Consider the following 23631-nt stretch of genomic DNA (forward strand, 5'->3'; position numbering starts at 1 on the left):
CTTCACGCAGTATCTTATCTCCCATTTCATCTTCATCTACATCCTCTTCCATCTCCATAGTATTATCCACAAGTACATCGCCCTTGTATAGCCCCTCTATATACTCCTTCCACCTTTCTGCTTTCCCTTCTTTGCTTAGAACTGGGTTTCCATCTGAGCTCTTGATATTCATACAAGTGGTTCTCTTTTCTCCAAAGGTCTCTGTAATTTTCCTGTAGGCAGTATCTATCTTACCCCTAGTGAGATAAGCCTCTACATCCTTACATTTGTCCTCTAGCCATCCATGCTTAGCCATTTTGCACTTCCTGTCGATCTCATTTTTGAGACGTTTGTATTCCCTTTTGCCTGCTTCATTTACTGCGTTTTTATATTTTCTCCTTTCATCAATTAAACTCAATATTTCTTTTGTTACCCAAGGATTTCTACTAGCCCTCGTCTCTTTACCTACTTGATCCTCTGCTACCTTCACTACTTCATCTCTCAGAGCTACCCATTCTTCCTCTACTGTATTTCTTTCCCCCATTCCTGTCAATTGTTCCCTTATGCTCTCCCTGAAACTTTGTACAACCTCTGGTTTAGATAGTTTATCCAGGTCCCATCTCCTTAAACTCCCATCTTTTTGCAGTTTCTTCAGTTTTAATCTACAGTTCATAACTAATAGATTGTGGTCAGAGTCCACATCTGCCCCTGGAAATGTCTTACAATTTAAAACCTGGTTCCTAAATCTCTGTCTTACCATTATATAATCTATCTGTTACCTTCTAGTATCTCCAGGATTCTTCCATGTATACAACCTTCTTTCATGATTCTTGAACCAAGTTCCTACCTTATCCCTGAATATTGACCACTCCTCCTGCAACGCCCTGTATTTATATTGTGTGGAAAAGTACTGTATAATTTGTTTGTGGGCCTCTCATACTCGTATGATATAAGTTGTTGCGCCATTATAAATGATTTTTGTAATGACCAGACGAAAACTTCCATAACTGTGTGTCTTTGATAGCTCTGGGAGATGACTCACTGGAAATACAAGATACGAAATGGTTCAAATGGTTCAAATGGCTCTGAGCACTATGGGACTTAACTTCTGAGGTCATCAGTCCCCTAGAACTTAGAACTACTTAAACCTAACTAACCTAAGGAGATCACACACATCCATGCCCGAGGCAGGATTCGAACCTGCGACCGTAGCGGTTGCGCGGTTCCAGACTAAAGTGCCTAGAACCGCTCGGCTACTTCGGCCGGCCAAGATACGAAATATTAGTTCACTTTATTACATGAATGCATAATAAAATTCCTTAAGTCTATATGTGGTGCCTGTTCTTCTTCGCCTTAGTTATAAGTGGTGTCTGTTCTTCTGGACATTTCCGAAAGTACAGACACTATTTTGATCCTGCGGCCACTATGAATGAAAACACGAAGGAATGAAAGACATTAGCTGCCAGTGGACATTGATTTATGTCAATGGGGCAAGTTGAAACTTTGTGCTCGATCGGCTTTCGAACCCAGGTCTTCTGCTTACGAGGAAGATGCGCTGACCGCTACACCACACAACACAGTGGTCAACACAGTCGTTGGGACTACCCCAGCATGCCTCTTGTCAACGTACACTACAAACTACTGACGCAATGCAACTGCTCATTATCAGATTTTCAAGTTGTCCCACTGATATAAATTAATGTCCACTGGCAGCTAATGTTTTTAATTCCTTTGTGTGTTGATTTATAGTGCTTTAGGATCAAAATGGTGTCTGTTCTTTCTGACATGTGCAAAAGAACAGACACCACATAAAATTAAGGTGAAGATGACCAATGATCCCTTCAGTGCAGATGCACACCGAGATCAAACTGTAAAGCATATAGGCGAGATGCCACAAGTAATGATGCAAATAAGCAGGGGCGCTACATCAGTAGTGTGCGGTATAAGTCGACAATTTAGGTCTGACGGTAGGTCTGCTGGTACAGTCCCAGCGGTTCTGGGGACCACCCTGTCTGGATGGTGTAGCGGTCAGTGCATCTGCATACTAAGCAGGAAACTCAGGTTCGAATCCCACTCTGGTAGAAATTTTCAACTTGCTCTATTGATATAAATCTGTGCCTAACGACAGCTAATGTTTTTAATTCCTTTATGTCTACATTTACTTAACTTGATACAGTCCTTTGCGACAGGAGTGCTTGCTAATTTACAACTGACATTGACTATTAAAGTATCCCTTGATGCATACAATCACGAACTCTTCTCCTGAAGAACAATGTTCAGTATTTACAAAAGTACATCTACATCTGTTACTTGAATAACTCTAGTCTTACTGGATGATAATGATTGCTTCAGCTGAGGTCACGAACTGGGGTAGAGTGCTTCCACGCTTGGCTCTAAACTGACCTCCATGCGAGGACTCTGCAGTGGTGAAAGAGAGGCATGTCTTCTTCAGCCTCTCCCATTCGTCGTTGCGGATTGAAGAGAGTCATTGCTAATGTCTTTGGTATCGATGTGCGTTGGCGACGCACCACAGTCTTTGGGCGACACCACAATTTTATTCAGTTTTCCACTCTCACTCAGTGGAAAAGTGTCTTGGCATCCCAAACAGTTTGTTGATTGGTTGGTTGATTTGAAGGACGGCACCAAACAGTGACGTCATCGGGTCCGCAGCTCGTGGTCGTGCGGTAGCGTTCTCGCTTCCCACGCCCGGGTTCCCGGGTTCGATTCCCGGCGGGGTCAGGGATTTTCTCTGCCTCGTGATGACTGGGTGTTGTGTGTTGTCCTTAGGTTAGTTAGGTTTAAGTAGTTCTAATTTCTAGGGGACTGATGACCATAGTGCTCAGAGCCATTGGACGTCATCGGTCCCATCAGATTAGGGAAAGATGGGGAAGGAAGTCGGCCGTGCCCTTTCTAGGGGACTGATGACCATAGTGCTCAGAGCCATTGGACGTCATCGGTCCCATCAGATTAGGGAAAGATGGGGAAGGAAGTCGGCCGTGCCCTTTCTAGGGGACTGATGACCATAGTGCTCAGAGCCATTGGACGTCATCGGTCCCATCAGATTAGGGAAAGATGGGGAAGGAAGTCGGCCGTGCCCTTTCTAGGGGACTGATGACCATAGTGCTCAGAGCCATTGGACGTCATCGGTCCCATCAGATTAGGGAAAGATGGGGAAGGAAGTCGGCCGTGCCCTTTCTAGGGGACTGATGACCATAGTGCTCAGAGCCATTGGACGTCATCGGTCCCATCAGATTAGGGAAAGATGGGGAAGGAAGTCGGCCGTGCCCTTTCTAGGGGACTGATGACCATTGTGCTCAGAGCCATTGGACGTCATCGGTCCCATCAGATTAGGGAAAGATGGGGAAGGAAGTCGGCCGTGCCCTTTCTAGGGGACTGATGACCATAGTGCTCAGAGCCATTGGACGTCATCGGTCCCATCAGATTAGGGAAAGATGGGGAAGGAAGTCGGCCGTGCCCTTTCTAGGGGACTGATGACCATAGTGCTCAGAGCCATTGGACGTCATCGGTCCCATCAGATTAGGGAAAGATGGGGAAGGAAGTCGGCCGTGCCCTTTCTAGGGGACTGATGACCATAGTGCTCAGAGCCATTGGACGTCATCGGTCCCATCAGATTAGGGAAAGATGGGGAAGGAAGTCGGCCGTGCCCTTTCTAGGGGACTGATGACCATAGTGCTCAGAGCCATTGGACGTCATCGGTCCCATCAGATTAGGGAAAGATGGGGAAGGAAGTCGGCCGTGCCCTTTCTAGGGGACTGATGACCATAGTGCTCAGAGCCATTGGACGTCATCGGTCCCATCAGATTAGGGAAAGATGGGGAAGGAAGTCGGCCGTGCCCTTTCTAGGGGACTGATGACCATAGTGCTCAGAGCCATTGGACGTCATCGGTCCCATCAGATTAGGGAAAGATGGGGAAGGAAGTCGGCCGTGCCCTTTCTAGGGGACTGATGACCATAGTGCTCAGAGCCATTGGACGTCATCAGTCCCATCAGATTAGGGAAAGATGGGGAAGGAAGTCGGCCGTGCCCTTTCTAGGGGACTGATGACCATAGTGCTCAGAGCCATTGGACGTCATCGGTCCCATCAGATTAGGGAAAGATGGGGAAGGAAGTCGGCCGTGCCCTTTCTAGGGGACTGATGACCATAGTGCTCAGAGCCATTGGACGTCATCGGTCCCATCAGATTAGGGAAAGATGGGGAAGGAAGTCGGCCGTGCCCTTTCTAGGGGACTGATGACCATAGTGCTCAGAGCCATTGGACGTCATCGGTCCCATCAGATTAGGGAAAGATGGGGAAGGAAGTTGGCCGTGCCCTTTCTAGGGGACTGATGACCATAGTGCTCAGAGCCATTGGACGTCATCGGTCCCATCAGATTATGGAAAGATGGGGAAGGAAGTCGGCCGTGCCCTTTCTAGGGGACTGATGACCATAGTGCTCAGAGCCATTGGACGTCATCGGTCCCATCAGATTATGGAAAGATGGGGAAGGAAGTCGGCCGTGCCCTTTCTAGGGGACTGATGACCATAGTGCTCAGAGCCATTGGACGTCATCGGTCCCATCAGATAAGGAAAGATGGGGAAGGAAGTCGGCCGTGCCCTTTCAAACCAACCATCCCGGCATCTGCCTGAAGCGATTTAGGAAAATCACGGAAAGCCTAAATCAGGATGACAGGACGCGGCTTTGAATAGTCGTCCTCCCGAATTCGAATTCATTGTGCTAACCACTGCGCCACCTCGCTCGCTACAGTTAGCTGAATCTTTCCACCTGCCATCTAGCACATTTATAGTACTGCCAAAGGTTAGCAATCAACTAAGCGGCAGCAAAGCACTTCCTACTGCGCCAAGGGACGTCGCTTGAAGATTCGATGTGGGTGCTCGTTACGACTCTGCGATGAGTGCCTGAACTGCATAGCTTTCACAGCCAATAGCGCTGTCATATCCTCGGAAGCAATGACGTAAAGGGTAACTTTTATTTGGAAGTCTCGCAAGGCCTCCTGCATTCGCTGCATTCTTCTGGTGTCGCAACATTATGACATGATTGGGACGTGTACTGCCACAGTTTTGAGGGCGTATTGTGGAGCGCTCGTTGAGTGTGTGTGCGTTCTCGGCAGCGGGTGCCGGGGGACGGCGGGCGGCTGGCGGCGATGGTGTGGCTGCACGGCGGCGGCTTCGTCTGGGGCAGCGGCAGCGCCGACTGCTACGGGCCCGACGTGCTCATGCACGCCGCCGTCGTCCTCGTGACGCTCAACTACCGCCTCGGCGTGCTCGGTGAGTCACACGTGAAAGAGGAAACAACTTTCCTCTCCTAACAAGTGTTCCTCTACTTCCCGAGTAGTAAGGGGGCCTTGTATAAGTGGTACTCTGCAATTTGCAAATTTTGAAAATATGTCATTTTATTTTATGCATGTTGGTCAGAAATATACCGAAAACCTTGTACTCGTGCTACAGCGTAGGTTGCGCCGAAAAATAATTGTTAAGAAAAAAATTCGGCTTGTTGCGCCGCTTCCGAGTTAATTAGCGCTGAAGTTAGCCCATCAAGTTGTTGCACAAGCAAATCCAAGCGGCTTTCCCAAAACTGACCAAGAAAGCGATACAAAAACTGGACATGGGACGGTAGTAAGGACTGACAATAGTCAGCACGGTTTCAGAAAATATCGTTCTTATGAAACACTTCTAGCTCTTTATACCCATGAAATAATAAGTGCTATTGACAGGGGATGTCAAATTGATTCCATATTTTTAGATTTCCAGAAGGCTTTCGATAACGTTCCTCACAAGCGTCTTCTAACAAAACTGCGTGCCTACGGAGTATCACCTCAGTTGTGCGACTGGATTCGTGATTTCCTGTTAGAAAGGTCACAGTTCGTACTAATAGACGGAAAGTCATCGAGTAAAACAGAAGTAATATCCGGCGTTCCCCAAGTAAGTGTTATAGGCCCTCTATTGTTCCTGATCTGTATTAACGACATAGGAGACAATCTGAGCAGCCGTCTTAGATTGTTTGCAGATTATGCTGTCATTTACCACCTTTAAAATCATCAGATGATCAAAACGACTTGCAAAATCATATAGATAAGATATCTGTATGGTGTAAAAAGTGGCAATTGGCCCTGAATAAAGAAAAGTGTGAAGTTATTCACATGAGTACTAAAAGAAATCAACTAAATTTCGATTACGCGATAAGCCACACAAATCTGAAGGCTGTAAATTCAACTATATACTTAGGAATTACAACTACAAATAACCTAAATTGGAACGATCACATAGATAAAACTGTGAATAGAGCAAAGCAAAGACTTCGATTCATTGGCAGAACAGTTAGAAGGTGCAACAGGTCTACTAAAGAGACTGCTTACACAACGCTTGTCCGCCCTATTCTGGAGTATTGATGTGCGATGTGGGGTCCGCATCAGGTGGGACTGACGGACGACATCGAAAAGCCGGCCGAAGTGGCCGTGCGGTTAAAGGCGCTGCAGTCTGGAACTGCAAGACTGCTACGGTCGCAGGTTCTAATCCTGCCCCGGGCATGGATGTTTGTGATGTCCTTAGGTTAGTTAGGTTTAACTAGTTCTAAGTTCTAGGGGACTAATGACCTCAGCAGTTGAGTCCCATAGTGCTCAGAGCCATTTGAACCATTTGAACATCGAAAAAGTACAAAGAAGGGCAGCGTAGTAGGGGAGATAGTATCACAGACATGATACGTGAATTGGAGTGGCAATAATTAAAACAAAGGCGTGTTTCGTTGCAACGGGATCTTCTCATGAAATTTCTCCGATCGGGAAAACATTCTGTTGGACCCACCTACATAGGGAGAAATGACCATCACGATAAAATAAGAGAAAGCAGGGCTCGCACAGAAAAATTTAAGTGCTCGTTTCTCCCGCGTGTCGTTCGAGAGTGGAACGGTAGAAAAAAAATGGCTCTGAGCACTATGGGACTTAACTGCTGAGGTCATCAGTCCACTAGAACTTAGAACTACTTAAACCTAACTAACCTAAGGACATCACAAACATCCATGCCCGAGGCAGGATTCGAACCTGCGACCGTAGCGGTCGCTCGGTTCCAGACTGTTGCGCCTAGAACAGCTCGGCGACACCAGCCGGCGGAACGGTAGAGAGACAGCTTGAAGGTGGTGCATTGAACCCTCTGCCAGGCACTTAGTTGTGAATTGAAGAGTAATCACGTAGATGTAGATTTAGAATCCGAGCAATGTCGTGCGCTGTCATCTACGCCGTGAGAACAACTGACACTAACTGTGTCAGGCAGACCACTTGAATTTGCACGCGCAACGGCCTTATTAGCTAACTTCAGCGCTAATTTATTCGGAGACGGCGCAACCTACCGATTTTTTTTTTCTAAACAATTATTTCTCACCGCAACCTACCCTGCAGAACCCTTAAAAGCTTTTCAGACTGTTTCTGAACACACGTTGTAAACAGGATGTCTCTCCTAAGAGTCGCCTGGCGCATTTTCTCTAGCTTTTCGGCAGATATTTGCAATTTAGCTTTTGCTCTGTGTAGATGGAGTCGTCTCAAACAAATATTGTTCTTCACAAGTTTCATTCGACGCCCAGTGCCAACGGAAATCCTCGATTTGTTTCCAGTTACAAACGAAATTATTCCAGAGGTGGAATTTCACATGCCCATTCCATACAGCGAGCTAAGTTAGTCTAGCACGATATTCTGTTCAGCGATATGTATTAATAAGGATACTAAAACACTAAGACTAACCAGTACTCCTGTAGCGACTGAGTAGCGCTGCTGCATGGCCTCACATGAGACGGCATTGAGTCGGCCAACGAAGTGGTGGCGAGCAAAGGTTTTACTGTTTTTATTTTCCCTATTAATACATATATCTCTAAACCGAGTATCGCACTAGACTAACTTGGGACCGCTTTACCGAATGGGCTCGTAAACTACGTCAATCGAGACGTTTTTGTTTGTAACGGGAAATAAGCTGAGACTGCTGACACTGCAAGTTGCATGAAACGTGATGAGCAGTATTTGTTTGACCTGACTCCAGTTACATATGGAAAGAATGGAACTGCAAATATCTGTCGAAACACTAGACAAAATGGGCATAACGGCGCTTAGGAGAGACAATCTGTATACAGGATGTGTAATGACACAGAAAGTAAACATAATTAGTTTTGCCAGTAGAACGTTAACGGAATGTGAAAGAGCCTATTCGGCAACTGAACTTGAAGCGTTAGCTGTAGTGTGGGCTTTCCGCAAGTTCCAATACTATCTCTGGGGAAGGCATACACGAGTGTTTTGTGACCATCAAGCACTATCGTTTTTACTCACATGCAAATTGTTGCACAAACGGATTGCACGTTGGTGTTTATTCCTCCAGGAATTTGATTTCGAGATAGTTTATATCAAGGGTGAACAGAATGTAATTGCCGACGCATTATCGCGCTTGCCACAAGGCTTGAGCGAGTTCAATGAATTGATCGAACAGACTTCCGATTTTAGAGTTTTTCTGATGCATGATGGCACATTTCAACCATATTACAGAAGGATGTGTAAGGACATGAGCAAACTACAAAAGGAAGACAATAGATGGAGACAAGTTATGCAAAAACTGCAGGCAGATGACAATAGTACATTGAAACAATATTACACAATGTCAAACGATGTTCTTTTCTACAGGCGCAATCCACAATCCAACACCTGGTGTGTCTGCATCCCGGAAGAATACATAGACAATTTGATAAGACACACACATAGAGTATGGGGACACTATGGGGTATCAAAATGTACAGCGAAAATATCAACGTATTGTTACTTCCCGAATCTCAGACGTAGGATTGAACAAATAATAAAAAAGTGTACAATATGTCAGAAGGTTAAACATCTTAATAGATCTTGTTTGGACGTATTACACCCTATCATTCCAACTAGACCAAGAGAACTAGTTTCCGTGGACGCAGCAGGACCATATCCACGAGCTAGGGGAGGAGTTAGATATGTGATCGCATTTTATGATGTCTTCACAAAGTATTTAAAAATGTATGCTATAAAAGCAGTACTGTCGGGATCAATAATCAAACGCATGATAGAAGACTACATACCACTAGTGGGAAAACCGAAAATTATATTAACTGATAATGCAACAAACTTCACTAGTAATAAATGGAAAACATTTCTCGAATCTCAAAACATAAAACATATATTGGTATCCAAATTTCACCCAGAATCGAGCCCGATTGAGAGAAATTTTAAAGAATTTAATCGCTTTATAAGAACTTATGTACCAAATAAACAGACAAAATGGGTAGAATACATAGCTCCATTTCAGCATATTGTAAATAATTTAATTCATACTTCAACAGGCTTTACACCTACAGAGTTAATGTTTCAAGGCACAGAACTTGACGAATGGGTTAAACCTTTACCTAAATTAGCCACAAAGGAAATAACACTAGGCGAAAAGGTACGTCAAGCATTACTACAGATGGAAGAACAAGCAGAAATAAGGAGAAAGCAGTTCAACAAAAAGATAAGAAAGGTTACAGAATTTAACATTGGACAGGAAGTACTATTACGTACCCACCCAAAATCCTCTAAAATTAAGGCATTAAACAAAAAGTGGCAGTTGTTGTATGATGGCCCTTTCATTATAATAGACAAACCTCACCCAGGATGTTATCTGTTAGGTAACACACGAACGGGCAAGGTGAAAGGGTTATACCCCCATAAGGACATCAAGGAATTTTTTCATTAAAGGTTATATGTTATTTTAGCAAAATTGAAATTGTACAACCTTGGATCACATAGTAAAATTGTTGTCATTAACCTAAGAAACTTGCGAACAACTGGGGGCATATACCAGCTTAAAAACGCATAGTTAACCACACCTAATGAAACATGTGTTACTGTGAGTTTTAACACTATAAAATAAACCATACGGTACTTTTGTAGTCTAACTCAGTTATTTAAGAGAGGGGAACAAAGACAAATTAGCGCGAAGGTCAGGGTTTGTTCGCTTGAGACGAGCAACAAACCACACGTCGAAGTTGCAATCCAACGCTCAGCTCATGAGCACGCGATAGCTGCATGTCAAGACGAGGTCATTGGCCGCGCTGTAGGCAGCGAGGCGGGGAGAAATCTTCCCCCCTTCCATGTCCGATCAGCTGAGCGTATACAAAGCGCGAAGGCGCATGCGCGGTCGAGTCCAGGCGTCACGTGACTATTACACGGTGGTGGCTATCACGAATAATGTTCACCAACAATGCAGAGTTTTCCCCGCACCTACAGTCCAGTCATGGTACGTAAGCGCGCATGCGCGGAAAGTTTAAAAGTTTTGAGACCACTCTTACTATGAGACACAGAGACGAAAGTCATTCAAAAACAAGAAAGGAAAGGGTACACAAGTCTTGTAAATAGTAACTTAGAAAATTTAATTATAAGCTGGTATTACGTAATAAAAGTGAACATACAAGTACATACTGGTCATGGACGGTATTGTAATATTATATTATACTGAGTAAAATCTTAGCTTGTACGGAAGGAGAAAGAAAATAGAAAAATAAATAAATAAATAAATAATGCAGATATATAACCGGAAGAAAGGCTATGTACACGAGAACAACACACAATTACATATAGGGAAAAAGCAGCAAAGAGGAAATCAAAGAGATAACGCATACATTTACATTACACAGTAGCTAGCGATTTTCAGAATGAACAACAAGGTAAACGCGGGAATTTTTGTGACTAAGGAAAAGAGTGACACAAGCTTTAAAATAGGGTAATAATAAACAGACCTATGCAGCGTGAGTAATGAACTGAATCGCTCTCAAAACAAATACCTAGGGTTTATAGAGGGAGAAACACATTAACGTTAGGAAACACCTGAAGCACTCAGCAAACAGCTTTGTAGAATATATAAGCTATACACGAGGGTACATGTACGAAAGCTAAAGTGTAAAGGAGGAAAATAGGGAATGTTGCGCATTAATGGACTGTAAGGCAGTTATGTATGTAAGAAGAAATATTTAGTTGTAAGTATTATTAGTATAAGGGACGATGCTCAGCACACCCTGAATTATTTTGGAATATTGAAGGAATGGTGCAGGGTACCGAAAAAGGGCCCCACCAGCGAAGTGTATATTATAGTGGTAGATATTTTTTTGTGTATAAACGTATGTATGAATGTGTGAAAGGCGAAAGAAGCCCTGTACATGTACTGAACTTAAACAACGTAGAAGTGTATAAGGAAAATTAAACTGTAAGGCAACCTCGTATAAACAGGTATACCTAACGTCAAGAAACAACTTAATTAAAACCGTAAGACTCTACGAGTTTACGAGAAAATGCGAAAAACCTGATACAAAGTGCAACATTAGCGATGCTTCACTCATGTATGCAAAAGAAAGGTACGAATTACTTTACCCACTTGAAACATGAAAGGAAAAATCATGTTAAAATTATATCTTTCACACATATAACAATTTACAGTCACAAGGAATGAAAATGATATCGCCGCTATACGAGAAACAGGTAAGTAGTGTGATCGACGACCTGTAAGCAAAGGAATCGCCTATAAAATGAATTATGAACAAAACGTCATAAAGAATTTCATGCTGCACTGAAGCTATGAAAGTCTGATTGTTCGTGTACATAGATTTTTATGACAACCGATGCATTAAAATGTCTGTATTTTTTCTCCCATGATAACACAAGACGCCTATAAGCGCACTTTAATTGAAAATGATACACGCACACAAGGGTGTGCCGCTATTGTGAAGCACTGTACATATTAATAGTAGCTACACCCTGAACTTCAAGATTGTATGTTTATATGTCTATGTTAATGTAGGAAATTTTATTAGACGTAATGATTTACAAGCACACCAGAACGTGCTTAAGCACAAAACACTGTACATATTAGGGTTATGCTGCATATAAATGATTATTTCGTGCATTTTCAGATTTTATACGCAAAAAACCGTAGCATACACGTAGTCGTTGCCACTACCCTAAGTAGAAGGTAGAAAATTCCCTTCCCAAGCTTCAGTGGAGCGGCTACAGGTGTATTCTCTGCATGCTGATGCATGTCGTTGCGTGTGAAGAATACGTAATGGAGGTAAACCTTAACTTATACTCGAGTTCAAGAAGGAAAACAAAGGACTTGTTCCTTCTAACAGATTAATGGGAAAAGGCGAGTGTGTGTGTCAGTAAAATCCAAGACGAAGAAGCCACTATGAGTGGTCAAAAATTTTTTCAATTTTAGTCGATAGTTTTTTCCTGCAGTTAATGTAAACAATGTATTGTATGTATTATATGTTATTCCATTGTATGTGATGTATTTTGTATTTCATGCCAAGTCCCGTGACTTACAAATTATGTACATTGACCAGAAGTATTGAGGGAAATGAATCTCAGTACAATAGGTAAAAGGGGTTAATGCGAAGAAAAAAAAAGTGTAGTGAAAAGGAAGTTTCGATCGCAATACTCGCGGTTAAAGTGGTGTGTGTGTAGAACTTAAAATTGTGCAAAGTAGTGCTACGTTGCAAGTGTCAGAGAGCCTAAACAAGTGACATCGAAAATTGAAGCTTGTATCGTCAAACGACACATGGCGTCACAATAGGAAAGGACAATGCCAAACAAGTTTGACACGGTACGCTTCTTACCAGGAGCTGCATCGACGGGATCGTCCTCCGCCTCGCACATAGTGTGGTGTGTTCTTCGGGGCACATATTCCAATGTACCTCGTCGTATCCAGTCTAAGTACTGGAAGGAACTACAAAAAGCACACGCATACTGAGATTCGGAAGTCTCGACGGTACCCGCACGTCGGTGTATATTCAGTGCACTGGCGCGCGCATTCAACCAACGTCGCCCGCTAACGGACGACCAAACAATCAGGCGCGCGTATCACCCGCCCATATTCAACACGGGCTAGCGAACAAAGCTCGTCGCCCCAGAATAAATACAGAAGGCAATACAAGGACTTAATTTTCACCTCTGATGAGGAAGGAAACATTTGTATGTAACGTTGTATTCAGTGTATATTTTATTGTACAAACTTTACTACATGATGTCATTTTCTCAGTATTAACCAGAACTTTGTATATTAGGATTAAGGTTTGTAAATATTAGCATAAGTATACCAGAAAACTGACACACACTCAGAAATACCAAAGAATTCACAGTGCCATGAAAATGAGACAATAAAAATGAAGTGTGTAAATAAAAGACCCCCAAACCTATCAATTGCAAGGTCGACTACTGTATCCTGTCAATCAAATAAAATTTTCTAGTGACAGTATACAGTAGGGGGGCAGTTGTAATGACACATTCCTATGCAGAGACATACAATATCTTAAAAGCTGCGCCAAAGATAAATTGAGAGGCATGTATATTATAATCTTTGTAAAGTTCACATTGGATTCTCTTTTGTTTGATACTCCAAGGAGCTAAGGGACACTTTCGATTGTTGCCTTGTGGAGGATGGACGTGATTTTTGGACTGTGCGGAAAGGCAGCCATATGGCTGGTAATTATGGTTTGTGCGACGAGCACAGCAAGTCTTATTGTGTTGTGAATAAAAAAAATAGTGAAAAGTATCGAAGTGTTACGAAAATTATTTATAGCGACGTAGCATAGTATTCCTTGGTTTCCACCGTCTTCGTGAAGTGAACCGATGCCGACTCATGATGGTACACACGGTCAACAAAGAGAACATCGATGGCGACTAATGAATTAATATTGTGGCAGAAGGACTAATTCTACGTCTAAGGTGAGAACTCTGATTAAATCAACAATGACGTGGAATTTAAAATGTAAAATGTTTTTTATTTATTTCGCCACAGATGTCTCAAATCTTCTGGGTCAAATTGAAACAGGTGATAGTGGGATTATATTGGTATAAGGAACCAGTGGTCGGATATGCATATTAATTGTATGGACTTACCGCACAACAACAATTTAGCTCATAGTAACTGTTTAAAGCGACATTTGACTGGTCCACGTTAGCTGATTTTCCTGCGAGAGGTCACAGTTCTTGAAGACTGCACCCGTTGTTGTCCGCAAAAGAATATGGTTTCAACACGACGGTGCACCAGCCCACTTTGATGTTACTGTCCGCGATCGTCTGAACGACACGTACCCTCATCACTGAATTGGAGGGGGAGATCCTGCCCATGGCCATCGCCGGATCTCACACCTTAGGACTTTTTCCTTTGGGAGTACATCAAGACAGTGTATGAAACAGAAGTAGAAACGGATGAAGACCTACTTGATAAAGTCCACGCTGCCTGTCTCCTGGTAGAGCAGACAGCAGGGATCTTTGAGAAAGTTGGCAGAACTTCATGGGCCGTTGTCATGCAGGCAACAAGACTGGCGGTCATTACGTTGAACAATTAGTATGAGCTACGTTGTCGTTATATGGTGTGCGCCACACGCAGTAAATAAGCATTTCTTACCAAAGGTTTCCTACCTCAATACAACGTTCTTCTGCCTGAGCTCTCCCAGTATTTCTTTCAGTGACGTGCTTGTTTGCTTTCCACTGTTTTGTCTTCCCATCTATCTTGTTATCCTCCTCAGTAAATAGTCAGATAAAGTAGAAACCTAATTTTTAGCATCTTGGGACGTTTTGAAAAATGAGAAACGGTAGAGATAGACTAATAGTGGCTGTGTCTGTCTGTTGACCGTAATGGAGTGGGGGAAAGGTTGCTATTGTAGCTTCTGCGGTTTTAGTTCTGTTACAATGGCTAGCAACTGCAGTTGGAAAAGGCTAGGATTTATTACATACAGGATGTTACAAAAAGGTACGGCCAAACTTTCAGGAAACATTCCTCACACACATATAAAGAAAAGATATTATGTGGGCATGTGTCCGGAATCGCTAAATTTCCATGTTAGAGCTCATTTTAGTTTCGTCAGTATGTACTGTACTTCCTCGATTCACCGCCATGATTTCATACGGGATACTCTACCTGTGCTGCTAGAACATGTGCCTTTACAAGTGCGACACAACATGTGGTTCATGCACGATGGAGCTCCTGAACATTTCAGTCGAAGTGTTCGTACGCTTCTCAACAACAGATTCAGTGACCGATGGATTGGTAGAGGTGGACCAATTCCGTGCCCTCCACGCTCTCCTGACCTCAACCCTCTTGACTTTCATTTATGGGGGCATTTGAAAGCTCTTGTCTACGCAGCCCAGGTACCAAATGTAGAGACTCCTCGTGCTCGTATTGTGGACGGCTGTGATACAATACGCCATTCTCCAGGTCTGCATCAGCGCGTCAGGGGTTCCATGCGACGGAGGGTGGATGCATGTATCTTCGCTAACGGAGGACATTTTGAACATTTCCTGTAACAAAGTGTTTGAAGTCACGCTGGTACGTTCTGTTGCTGTGTGTTTCCATTCCATGATTAATGTGATTTGAAGAGAAGTAATAAAATGAGCTTTAACATGGAAAGTAAGAGTTTCCGGACACATGTCCACATAACATATTTTCTCTCTTTGTGTGTGAGGAATGTTTCCTGAAAGTTTGGCCGTACCTTTTTGTAACACCCTGTATACATCCGCTGTACCTATGCCCTGCTCTGCCCTGTACTCAAGACCTTCTGTAAGAAATTCTTACTGGTTCTGATTTCTCCGTGATTCTGACATTGTTTCATAGATGTCAATTAACTCAGCTTGTTTTGGATTAGCTCTTCGAATAGAGCTTTCCACAAACATTCACTCACAAGCCTTTGCAAATTTTGTGTTGTGCTCATCCACAGCTGTAGAATTGTATCACGATGATAAAGACAGCTTTATCTATATGATAAATATTTGTTTATGATACAACTGGTTTCGCAACGTCAGAGCCTCATCTTCAGGGATTCAGAGGTACAAATTTGTTTCCCAATTTAGTTCAAGTAGTACCTAGTTGACGACCCAGGATTCTTTGTCCAAGTGTGATTCTTGGCTGTTGAACATTTTTATCACAACTGGACAAAGAGTGTTGGGTCATCGACTGGTTATTGGTTGAACTGAATTGTGATATAAAAATGTATCCCTGAAGATGTAGCTCTAACGCCATGAGACTAGCTGGATCATAAATAAATATTTATCATAAAGCTGAAGCGGTCTTTGGCGTGTCAAACTAATGTTTCGCATAAAACTAATACTTTCTAAGTGTGTCAAATACTAATAAAATTCTGTAAGCAGAGAGCGATGCTGTGGTGCATTGGAACAATATTTAACTATCTGACATACTGTTTACACAGAGTGCTACTTGAATTCTCTCTCTCTCTCTCTCTCTCTCTCTCTCTCTCTCTCTCTCTCTCTGTCTCTCTCTCTGTCTCTCTCTTTTCATTGTGCACAATCCGATTTGCAATTACTACACTGTGTCTTCAAAATGTGCCTCTCGGATAGGCATGTCTATTAAGCCACCGCTTCGGGGACGAAGAGGAGTACCAGCCCCGAATCTAATTCACCCAGAAGATTAACGACGGGGGTCGGTGTTCTGGCCAGCCTGGATGTGATTTTTAGCCGGTTTCCTACATCACACTACTCGCGCCTCAGTTCCACTATTTACAAAAATTTAGAAAACTTTCGCTCACTTTCACATGAATAAGAATACACACAGACAGTTGGGGTACACGTATTCTGTGCCAGGTAGTGACGGTGCCGACAGTAAGGGCGACTAACCACCCCTTAATTTAACCACACCAGATCCGTAAATAACCTTGCCTACCCTGCACTGATGTGGGACTAAGTCACAAAAGATCATCAAAACCACGCTGTATTCCGCGATATTGCATTCTAAATCATTCAGATGGTTACAGATACCGAATCCCATGGACTTTTTGATTACACACATTTACATACGTTAAAGTACAACTATTACTATGCTACTTGTAGGCCTAAACAAGATCTGTTAAATCTACTGAGAACTCATTGCTAGTGGCATAGTACCGGTTTTAATTTTATAGACAACAAGCTGATTACCTGGTGTTGCCAAGGTATGTGTCTGTTCCAGTCTTCTCTTTACCCCTCTCTGTCCACCACCTCCTTCCCATTCTCTGTGTCCATCTTCTTTCCCCTCCCCCTTTGTACATCTCCAACTACCCCTCTCTCTGTTCATCTCCTCCATCCTCCCGCCTTCTCCTGCTAGTCTCTCTGTCCTTCTCCTCCTGTACTTCTCACTGTCTGTCTTCACCAAGCCCTCTCTCTGTGCATATGCAACCCCCTCTTTTCTCTGTCCAACTGCTCCTCCCCCCTCTGTCCATTTGCTCCTTTCCCCTTTGTCCACCTCCTCCTCACACCTCCAATTCCATCTCCTGCTCTTCCTCCCTGTCTCTGTCCATCTCCTTCTACCCCTCTCTCTGTCCATCTTTCCACCACTCCCTATCCATCTCCTCCTCCCCCTCTCGCTGTCCATCCTCTCCTCTTCCCTTTCTCTGTCCATTTACTCCTCTCCCTTCTCTGCCCCTCTATTTTCCCCACCCTGTCCCTCTTCTCCTCTTTCCTTTCGCCGTCTAAATCCTCCTCTCCCCTCTATTTGTCCATTGCCCTCCCCCATCTCTCTCTCTATTTCCTCCTCCCCCATTTCTGTGTCTGTATGCTCCTTCACCTTCTCTGTATGTCCATCTCCTATTGCCCCTTTCTCTCTCCACTTCACCTCCACCCAAATAGGTGGCTGGTGTTTCTTACCCTACAGTACTACTTACCATATCATAACTAATGTGTGTACCAAATTTAGTTGAAATCTTTCCTGGTTTATAATGAGTTTTTTACCAGTCGCTTTGCACATGTACACACATCTCAAATATATGTCACATATATTTAACATACTTCACACGCATTTGTATACATATTTCACCTGTATCCCTAGCGAATTTCAGCATGAAGATTCATTTTCGCATAGCTCTATCTTTATGACGTCGTATCTTCTGAACTATGTATCATACAATGATACAATTTTGCAGATATATTTACCAGTGTATTTGGATACAGTCTGAGAAATGTGTTGGGAATACAGTTAGTAGTAAATAAGTAGTAAATTAAAACATCATGCACGATGCGGCAGTTTTTCACGGATCTCAGTGTTTATGGCGTCATGTCTCCTGGACTATATGTGTACAATGACCTAATTTTGCTAGTATTTTCAATGGTATATATGAATACTTTCATCAAAATTTGTAACGAATATAGGTAGTAGTAAAGAAATAAAACGTCATGCTTCATATGGGCTTCTACTGCTTGAACAGCGAAAATGTAGTAAGAAATAACTTTCTACCTTTCATCATTTTGCTGGGATTGTCAGCGAGAAAAAGTTTCGTTAATATTTGAAATTATGTGTAACGTTTGTCACAAGTCACTAAATATTCTCATTCTCAAATTCTGGACGCATAAAGTACGGGTATTTGTGCGTCATGGGCTACACTGCTTTTTCACCCCCACCCCAACGTTTTGATAAGTGTGTGCTTATAAGTGTGTGCTTCTTACCACTGTAACGTTCTCTAAATAAAAATTCTTTGAATGAATGCGTTACTGAGGACTGGATATAAAACTCGAATTATCGTGTAGCATCTTGTAACTTCAAGTGGCGCGCTTACTCTGTGTTATTGTTAGCAAAACTTCATACGAACTGATTGGGCAATGCAACTCTCAGTACCACCCTAAAGAAATACAGTCTCTGCAAAAAACATTCAGCCCCTTAGGCACTAAATCCTCTGGCCCGGTTCAAAATTGATAACTTTGGTCCCTGCGCACATATCAAATAAACTGAATAATCTTACCTCTATAGCAGCAATGGAGAAACGCGATATATTCTGGTCTCTCATGAAAAAAATAAAGTATGCTAGCTAAAGGCGTGCGATGCTGACCGTAATACATTGAAATGCACATGAAATTATTTTGTCAGATAAATGAAAACATTTAAGAAAAATCCAATGTCTTTGAAAAACATGACTAGACAGGGAGGCGGTACTGATTGTGGTGAATTATTAACACAGATTTTTTCTGTGAATTATATTCCAAGTTAATTTTGGCTTTTCAGAAACATCTGACACTTGAAATTATATTACTCAGAAATATTACATTATTTTAGAAATTCTTTCAATCCATCTGTGGCATACAGCAAACCAGTGCTTAACAGCAATGGTTAAAAACAGTCTTGGTTGCAATTTTAGTTTTTTAGTTTTCAACTACGCGTTTCACCTTATTTAGGCATCTTCAGGTTGATCTACATAGATAACAGAGAACAAATACATCTATTTAAGAATCGAGATAGCGTTGTGCAGACTTGGATACTCTTTAAAATCATGTATAAACAGATCAAATACTGAAAGAGCAAATACCTTAATTTGGCATTTCTTTGAAGGATCCTTTAAACAGTGTAGCCAAAGTGCATCGTCGAATACAACAGGCCAACATCGCCTTAACTCAGTAAAAACTAGAAATATAAACCAGTAAAAACAGATAAGAGAATTCACCAGTGATCGGACACTCAGAAATGCAGTCACATTGCCGAAGCCTTACGATAAGGCCTTACCTTCCTAGATGGACATGAGTGACTCCAAGACCTGCATAACGCATTCCCGTTCACAGGAGCGAGTAATAGAATAAGATGGGGCTCAAGTAGCAAGCATAATGCACCACAGCGTCGTGTGCTAGTACTGACACCTAATACAGAATCACCTCAATAGGTGGCGCTACCACACAGCTGCTGATAAGAATGAGAGATCGTAAACTGGTACATAGCCACTAAAACTTATAAATGTAACGCACATAAAACATTAATAAGATTTATAGGAGCAACACCTGTGCAATAACTTATCCTAAGAATTTTGACGAAGTAAAATACAAACGAAGGCGGTAAATTTAAAAAGGGAAAACAGGGTGTGTAATACAACATACAGATGCAGTACCTGAACAGATTTTATGTATATCACTAGAACGAGAACATTAAAAAACACAGGACCGTAATTTCAGATGAAGAGGCCCCTCTTATGACACGCAATACTACATCATTTGGACCTAGAACTTCTACCTAACAAGAAAACTCTTTTTATAAAATACAAGTAAAATTATTACGCTTAAAAGATACACACCAATGTGGAAGACGAACGTAATGCGGGCGAACTTTTTCCCATTTCCTTTTTATAGATACATAAAAGGTGTAAAATACGTCGACATTTAAAGCGACAAACTCGCAAATATCATATTTGAGTCAAAACCCCTAATGGCTTGGCTAACAAGACGACATAAGGCCAACGAGGAACAGGACTCATATTTAGGCAGAATTACGAGAGCCCCAGGTTTACATTAATAACACCGATTTCATAACTTCTAAAAAGGCCTGACTACCGCCAAATATTTGGTCGTTAAGGAGGGACAAATCTTTGTCCTCCATATGCCTAAACATTTCAATTTTTTCCAAAATGTTTAACTTCTTACCCTTTTGCACAAAATTTTGTACTTGCGGAGGACTATGACCACAGGCTTTAAGGTACTGGGCAAAGGCAGAGTTTAGTTTTTCCTGTCCCCATCTATTGAGGAGATGTTCTTGCAATCTAATTTTGAATGTTCTGCCTGTTTGTCCAACATATCCTACATTACAAAATATGAGCCCTGTTCCTTTCTGGCCTTATGTCGTCTTGTTAGCCAAGCCATTAGGGGTTTTTGACCCTGCAGTCTGTACATCCACTGGCCATCATATTCTGCGCGCACTACACCTCATTGCAAGCTTGCCATACCAGATCCCTGTTGTATTAATGTTTGCTTTTCTGGTCCCACAACATGGAGCATTCACGCACAATATTAATGAGCCTATAGACGTCTGCCGGAAGAAACCGCCCCAAACGATATCTCGAAACGCAAACTGCTTGCGACTACGCGTGAGTCATCACAACGCATAGCTCGGCTCAGCCTGCAGTCTAAACGGACACCGCGCTGTTCCATTGTTAAACCAAGCCGCAAAATTGTGACGTGATTTAAGCGCATCATCGCTCGGCTAGGCTCGGCTCGGCATCGCATCGCATCGCATCACGGGCAGTGTAAATTCTGGCTTATGGGAAACAAAATTGGTATTTATATCACCTGTAATTAAGTAATTCTCGGTAAGTTATTTACATATATGTTTTGTACTTTCAGCTGATTGATAAACTATCGTGCATGACTGACTGAACTGAGACTTGGCGCGTTTGAAAACGTCGACAAAACAAATGCACATATCACTTAATTATTTTAGAGAAAACATAACATTATTACTTTTCTGTGCATGCCATCATTAACATTTCACTTACTTCAGCGTTATTTCTTTTGTGATATAGTCGAAGTGTGATGTCAACCTCTAGTCTGAGACGTAATTTGAATTTGCTGCTTCCTGCATTGATAATCAAGGATGGCGTATTCCAGTCCCTTGTTGTATTCTTCGTTATCAGGAAGCGGCACCTATCATGAATTTCGTGACGGAGGATATTCAATGATTAATTACTTATTCACCACCTCAGAATAATCTAAGAGAGGTCTAAGATCATATGCATCACTCATCAGCAGCTGGAAGATCGAACATTGCTACTGAGCTAATCTTCATTGACTTTAGTCAGCGAAGTTACATATAAGCAGATACTAAATGATAAGCCATTTGGTTTACAATGCACGATTTTCATTCACTCATTTTCAAAGTTCAATTTACAAATTTTCATTTACAAAACATTTTATTTGATTCACATTCAGTACTTACTTTCTGCCATTTAATATTAAAATTTACAGTCGTTTCTTTTATATTGTATAGTATCACAGAATTATATCAAACTGCATGCATACACAAAGCACGACCACGAATACAAGTTATATTATACGTCATGCTGCATTAAAATATTAAATGAATTACATGCATTGAAATAATAATAACTCATGTACTTCAATGGTCAGTGGAAGTCTCTCAATTTGACGCCACTTTGGCGAGTTGTGTGTCCCTAACACATCCCACTTATCCAACTGGGAAAGGGATACCTCCGGTTTAACTGGAATCCGAAACACATGTCGTTTTTGGCATTTACTTATATCATCAAGAGGTGAAAGCAATATTAAATGGAAATTGCAAATTTCTGTCATCAGACCAGGTTTCAATCCCATGACTTCTCAGTTTCCAGGAATTCGCCTTACCAGTAGATCACCGGGGCTGACAATGCTTTGAAATAAAATGAATGGATCAGTAAGAATAAAATCAACGAAGATGAGAGGATAGTAATGCAAAATCGTTCACCTGTGCCGAGCCTGCAACGTAATGAATATGTAGTGACAAATGAAAATCTGCCCCAGACTAGGACATGGACCCAGATTTACTGTTTATCTTGATCAGTAGCCTTAACCAACTTTTTAAAACATTACGCTGTACGAACATGCCTCCTGAACTGGCTCAAACTTCCACTGTGAGTGGTGTTCCCACGTACGTTTACTGAACAATACTTGCAGAGGTTCTCCCAGGAGGGTAAGGGAAACAGCACTTTTTGAGGAACAGAGTCCATGGAGACCATGGCTGCGATCACCGTACAATTACTAGGTGGCTGTTTGTTTGATAGGGTGGTTAATCTGTAACTAGGGGAACAAGCGAATGCACCATCATTAGGCTATTGACACCAGCAGCGGACGCTTCATGTCCAAATCGTTTGACAGTCCTTCATCTTGGTACATCCACAAATGTTTCTAGCCTAGTATGAAGCTAGAAACAATAAACCACTCATCCAGTAAATCAAATAAAATTGTCACAAGCTCTTCAACTTCGTACCCAGTTTGTCTTTCGTCCTTCGTTCACCTTGTACTGATTTGAATTTTTGCACTCTCGTACGTCAGAGACCTATGCTAGCATTGTGTTTCTACACTGCAGGTGAATCAGTTAGTACTAATATGTGATGCGGCCACGAACTGACACCGAGTAAAACAAAAACAGCTACCATCCGATATGGATGCAAGTCATGACACTGGTCATGCTTGTCTTCTTGAAAATCTTATTTCTGCCATTCTCTACTAACATTATATTCTGGGTAAGGAGGCTGAGCCAAGCCATTCCTGATACATCCACAAAGAGTAAATATATCAAGTGGCAATTTCCGCTAAGTTACCTCAGGCTATGTGGCAAATTTTGGACGTGTACAAATTTTCATTCGCCCCTTCAGTCTGCGCTTATACATTATAGATGTCTGAGACTTGAAAAGGTCTCTGGAACCATATAGTTTCATTTGACCGGAACACAATGTACTGAACTTGGCAAAAAGATCACCCTCATGCAGTTGTCTTGAACTGTGGAGCACGAGATTGTGTACCTTGCAGTCCTGTTAAATGCGGCTGTAATTGCACCGCTGTTTGACGTGATCCACAGTGCAGCGATCATCTACTGCAGTAACTGACCATCGTCGATCACCTCCTCTCCTTCGGGCAACAGTACCTATTGTTCAGAACCCTCCCCATACACGTGAAACCATGCTGTGAGCTATAACAAACTCTTGGTCTACAATCGTCACACTTTGTCCATAATCCAGAATGCCGATGATTCTTCTTCATTTAAAGTCACCCAAATGTTATCTCTGGGCCATGTTGTAGTGAAGACCGTCATCGCAGTGCACTGTAACTGCTCACTGATCTATCTCGTCCTTAAATTTTGCAGAGAAGTCCATTACAT

The 23631-nt window shown here is 42.3% G+C and overlaps 1 protein-coding gene across 1 annotated transcript in view; it reads left to right on the forward strand.

The window, feature by feature from the left end:
* The window catches only part of LOC126456201 (esterase E4-like), a 405384-nt gene that overhangs the window by 246973 nt on the left and 134780 nt on the right, over window positions 1–23631 (forward strand). Inside the window, exon 5 of the mRNA XM_050091955.1 lies at window positions 5109–5265. Within this exon, the coding sequence (XP_049947912.1) occupies window positions 5109–5265 (157 nt within the window). The remainder of the gene's footprint in view (window positions 1–5108; window positions 5266–23631) is intronic.

This window comes from Schistocerca serialis, chromosome 2 (genome assembly GCF_023864345.2).
Source record: "Schistocerca serialis cubense isolate TAMUIC-IGC-003099 chromosome 2, iqSchSeri2.2, whole genome shotgun sequence".
Lineage (NCBI taxonomy): Eukaryota > Metazoa > Arthropoda > Insecta > Orthoptera > Acrididae > Schistocerca > Schistocerca serialis.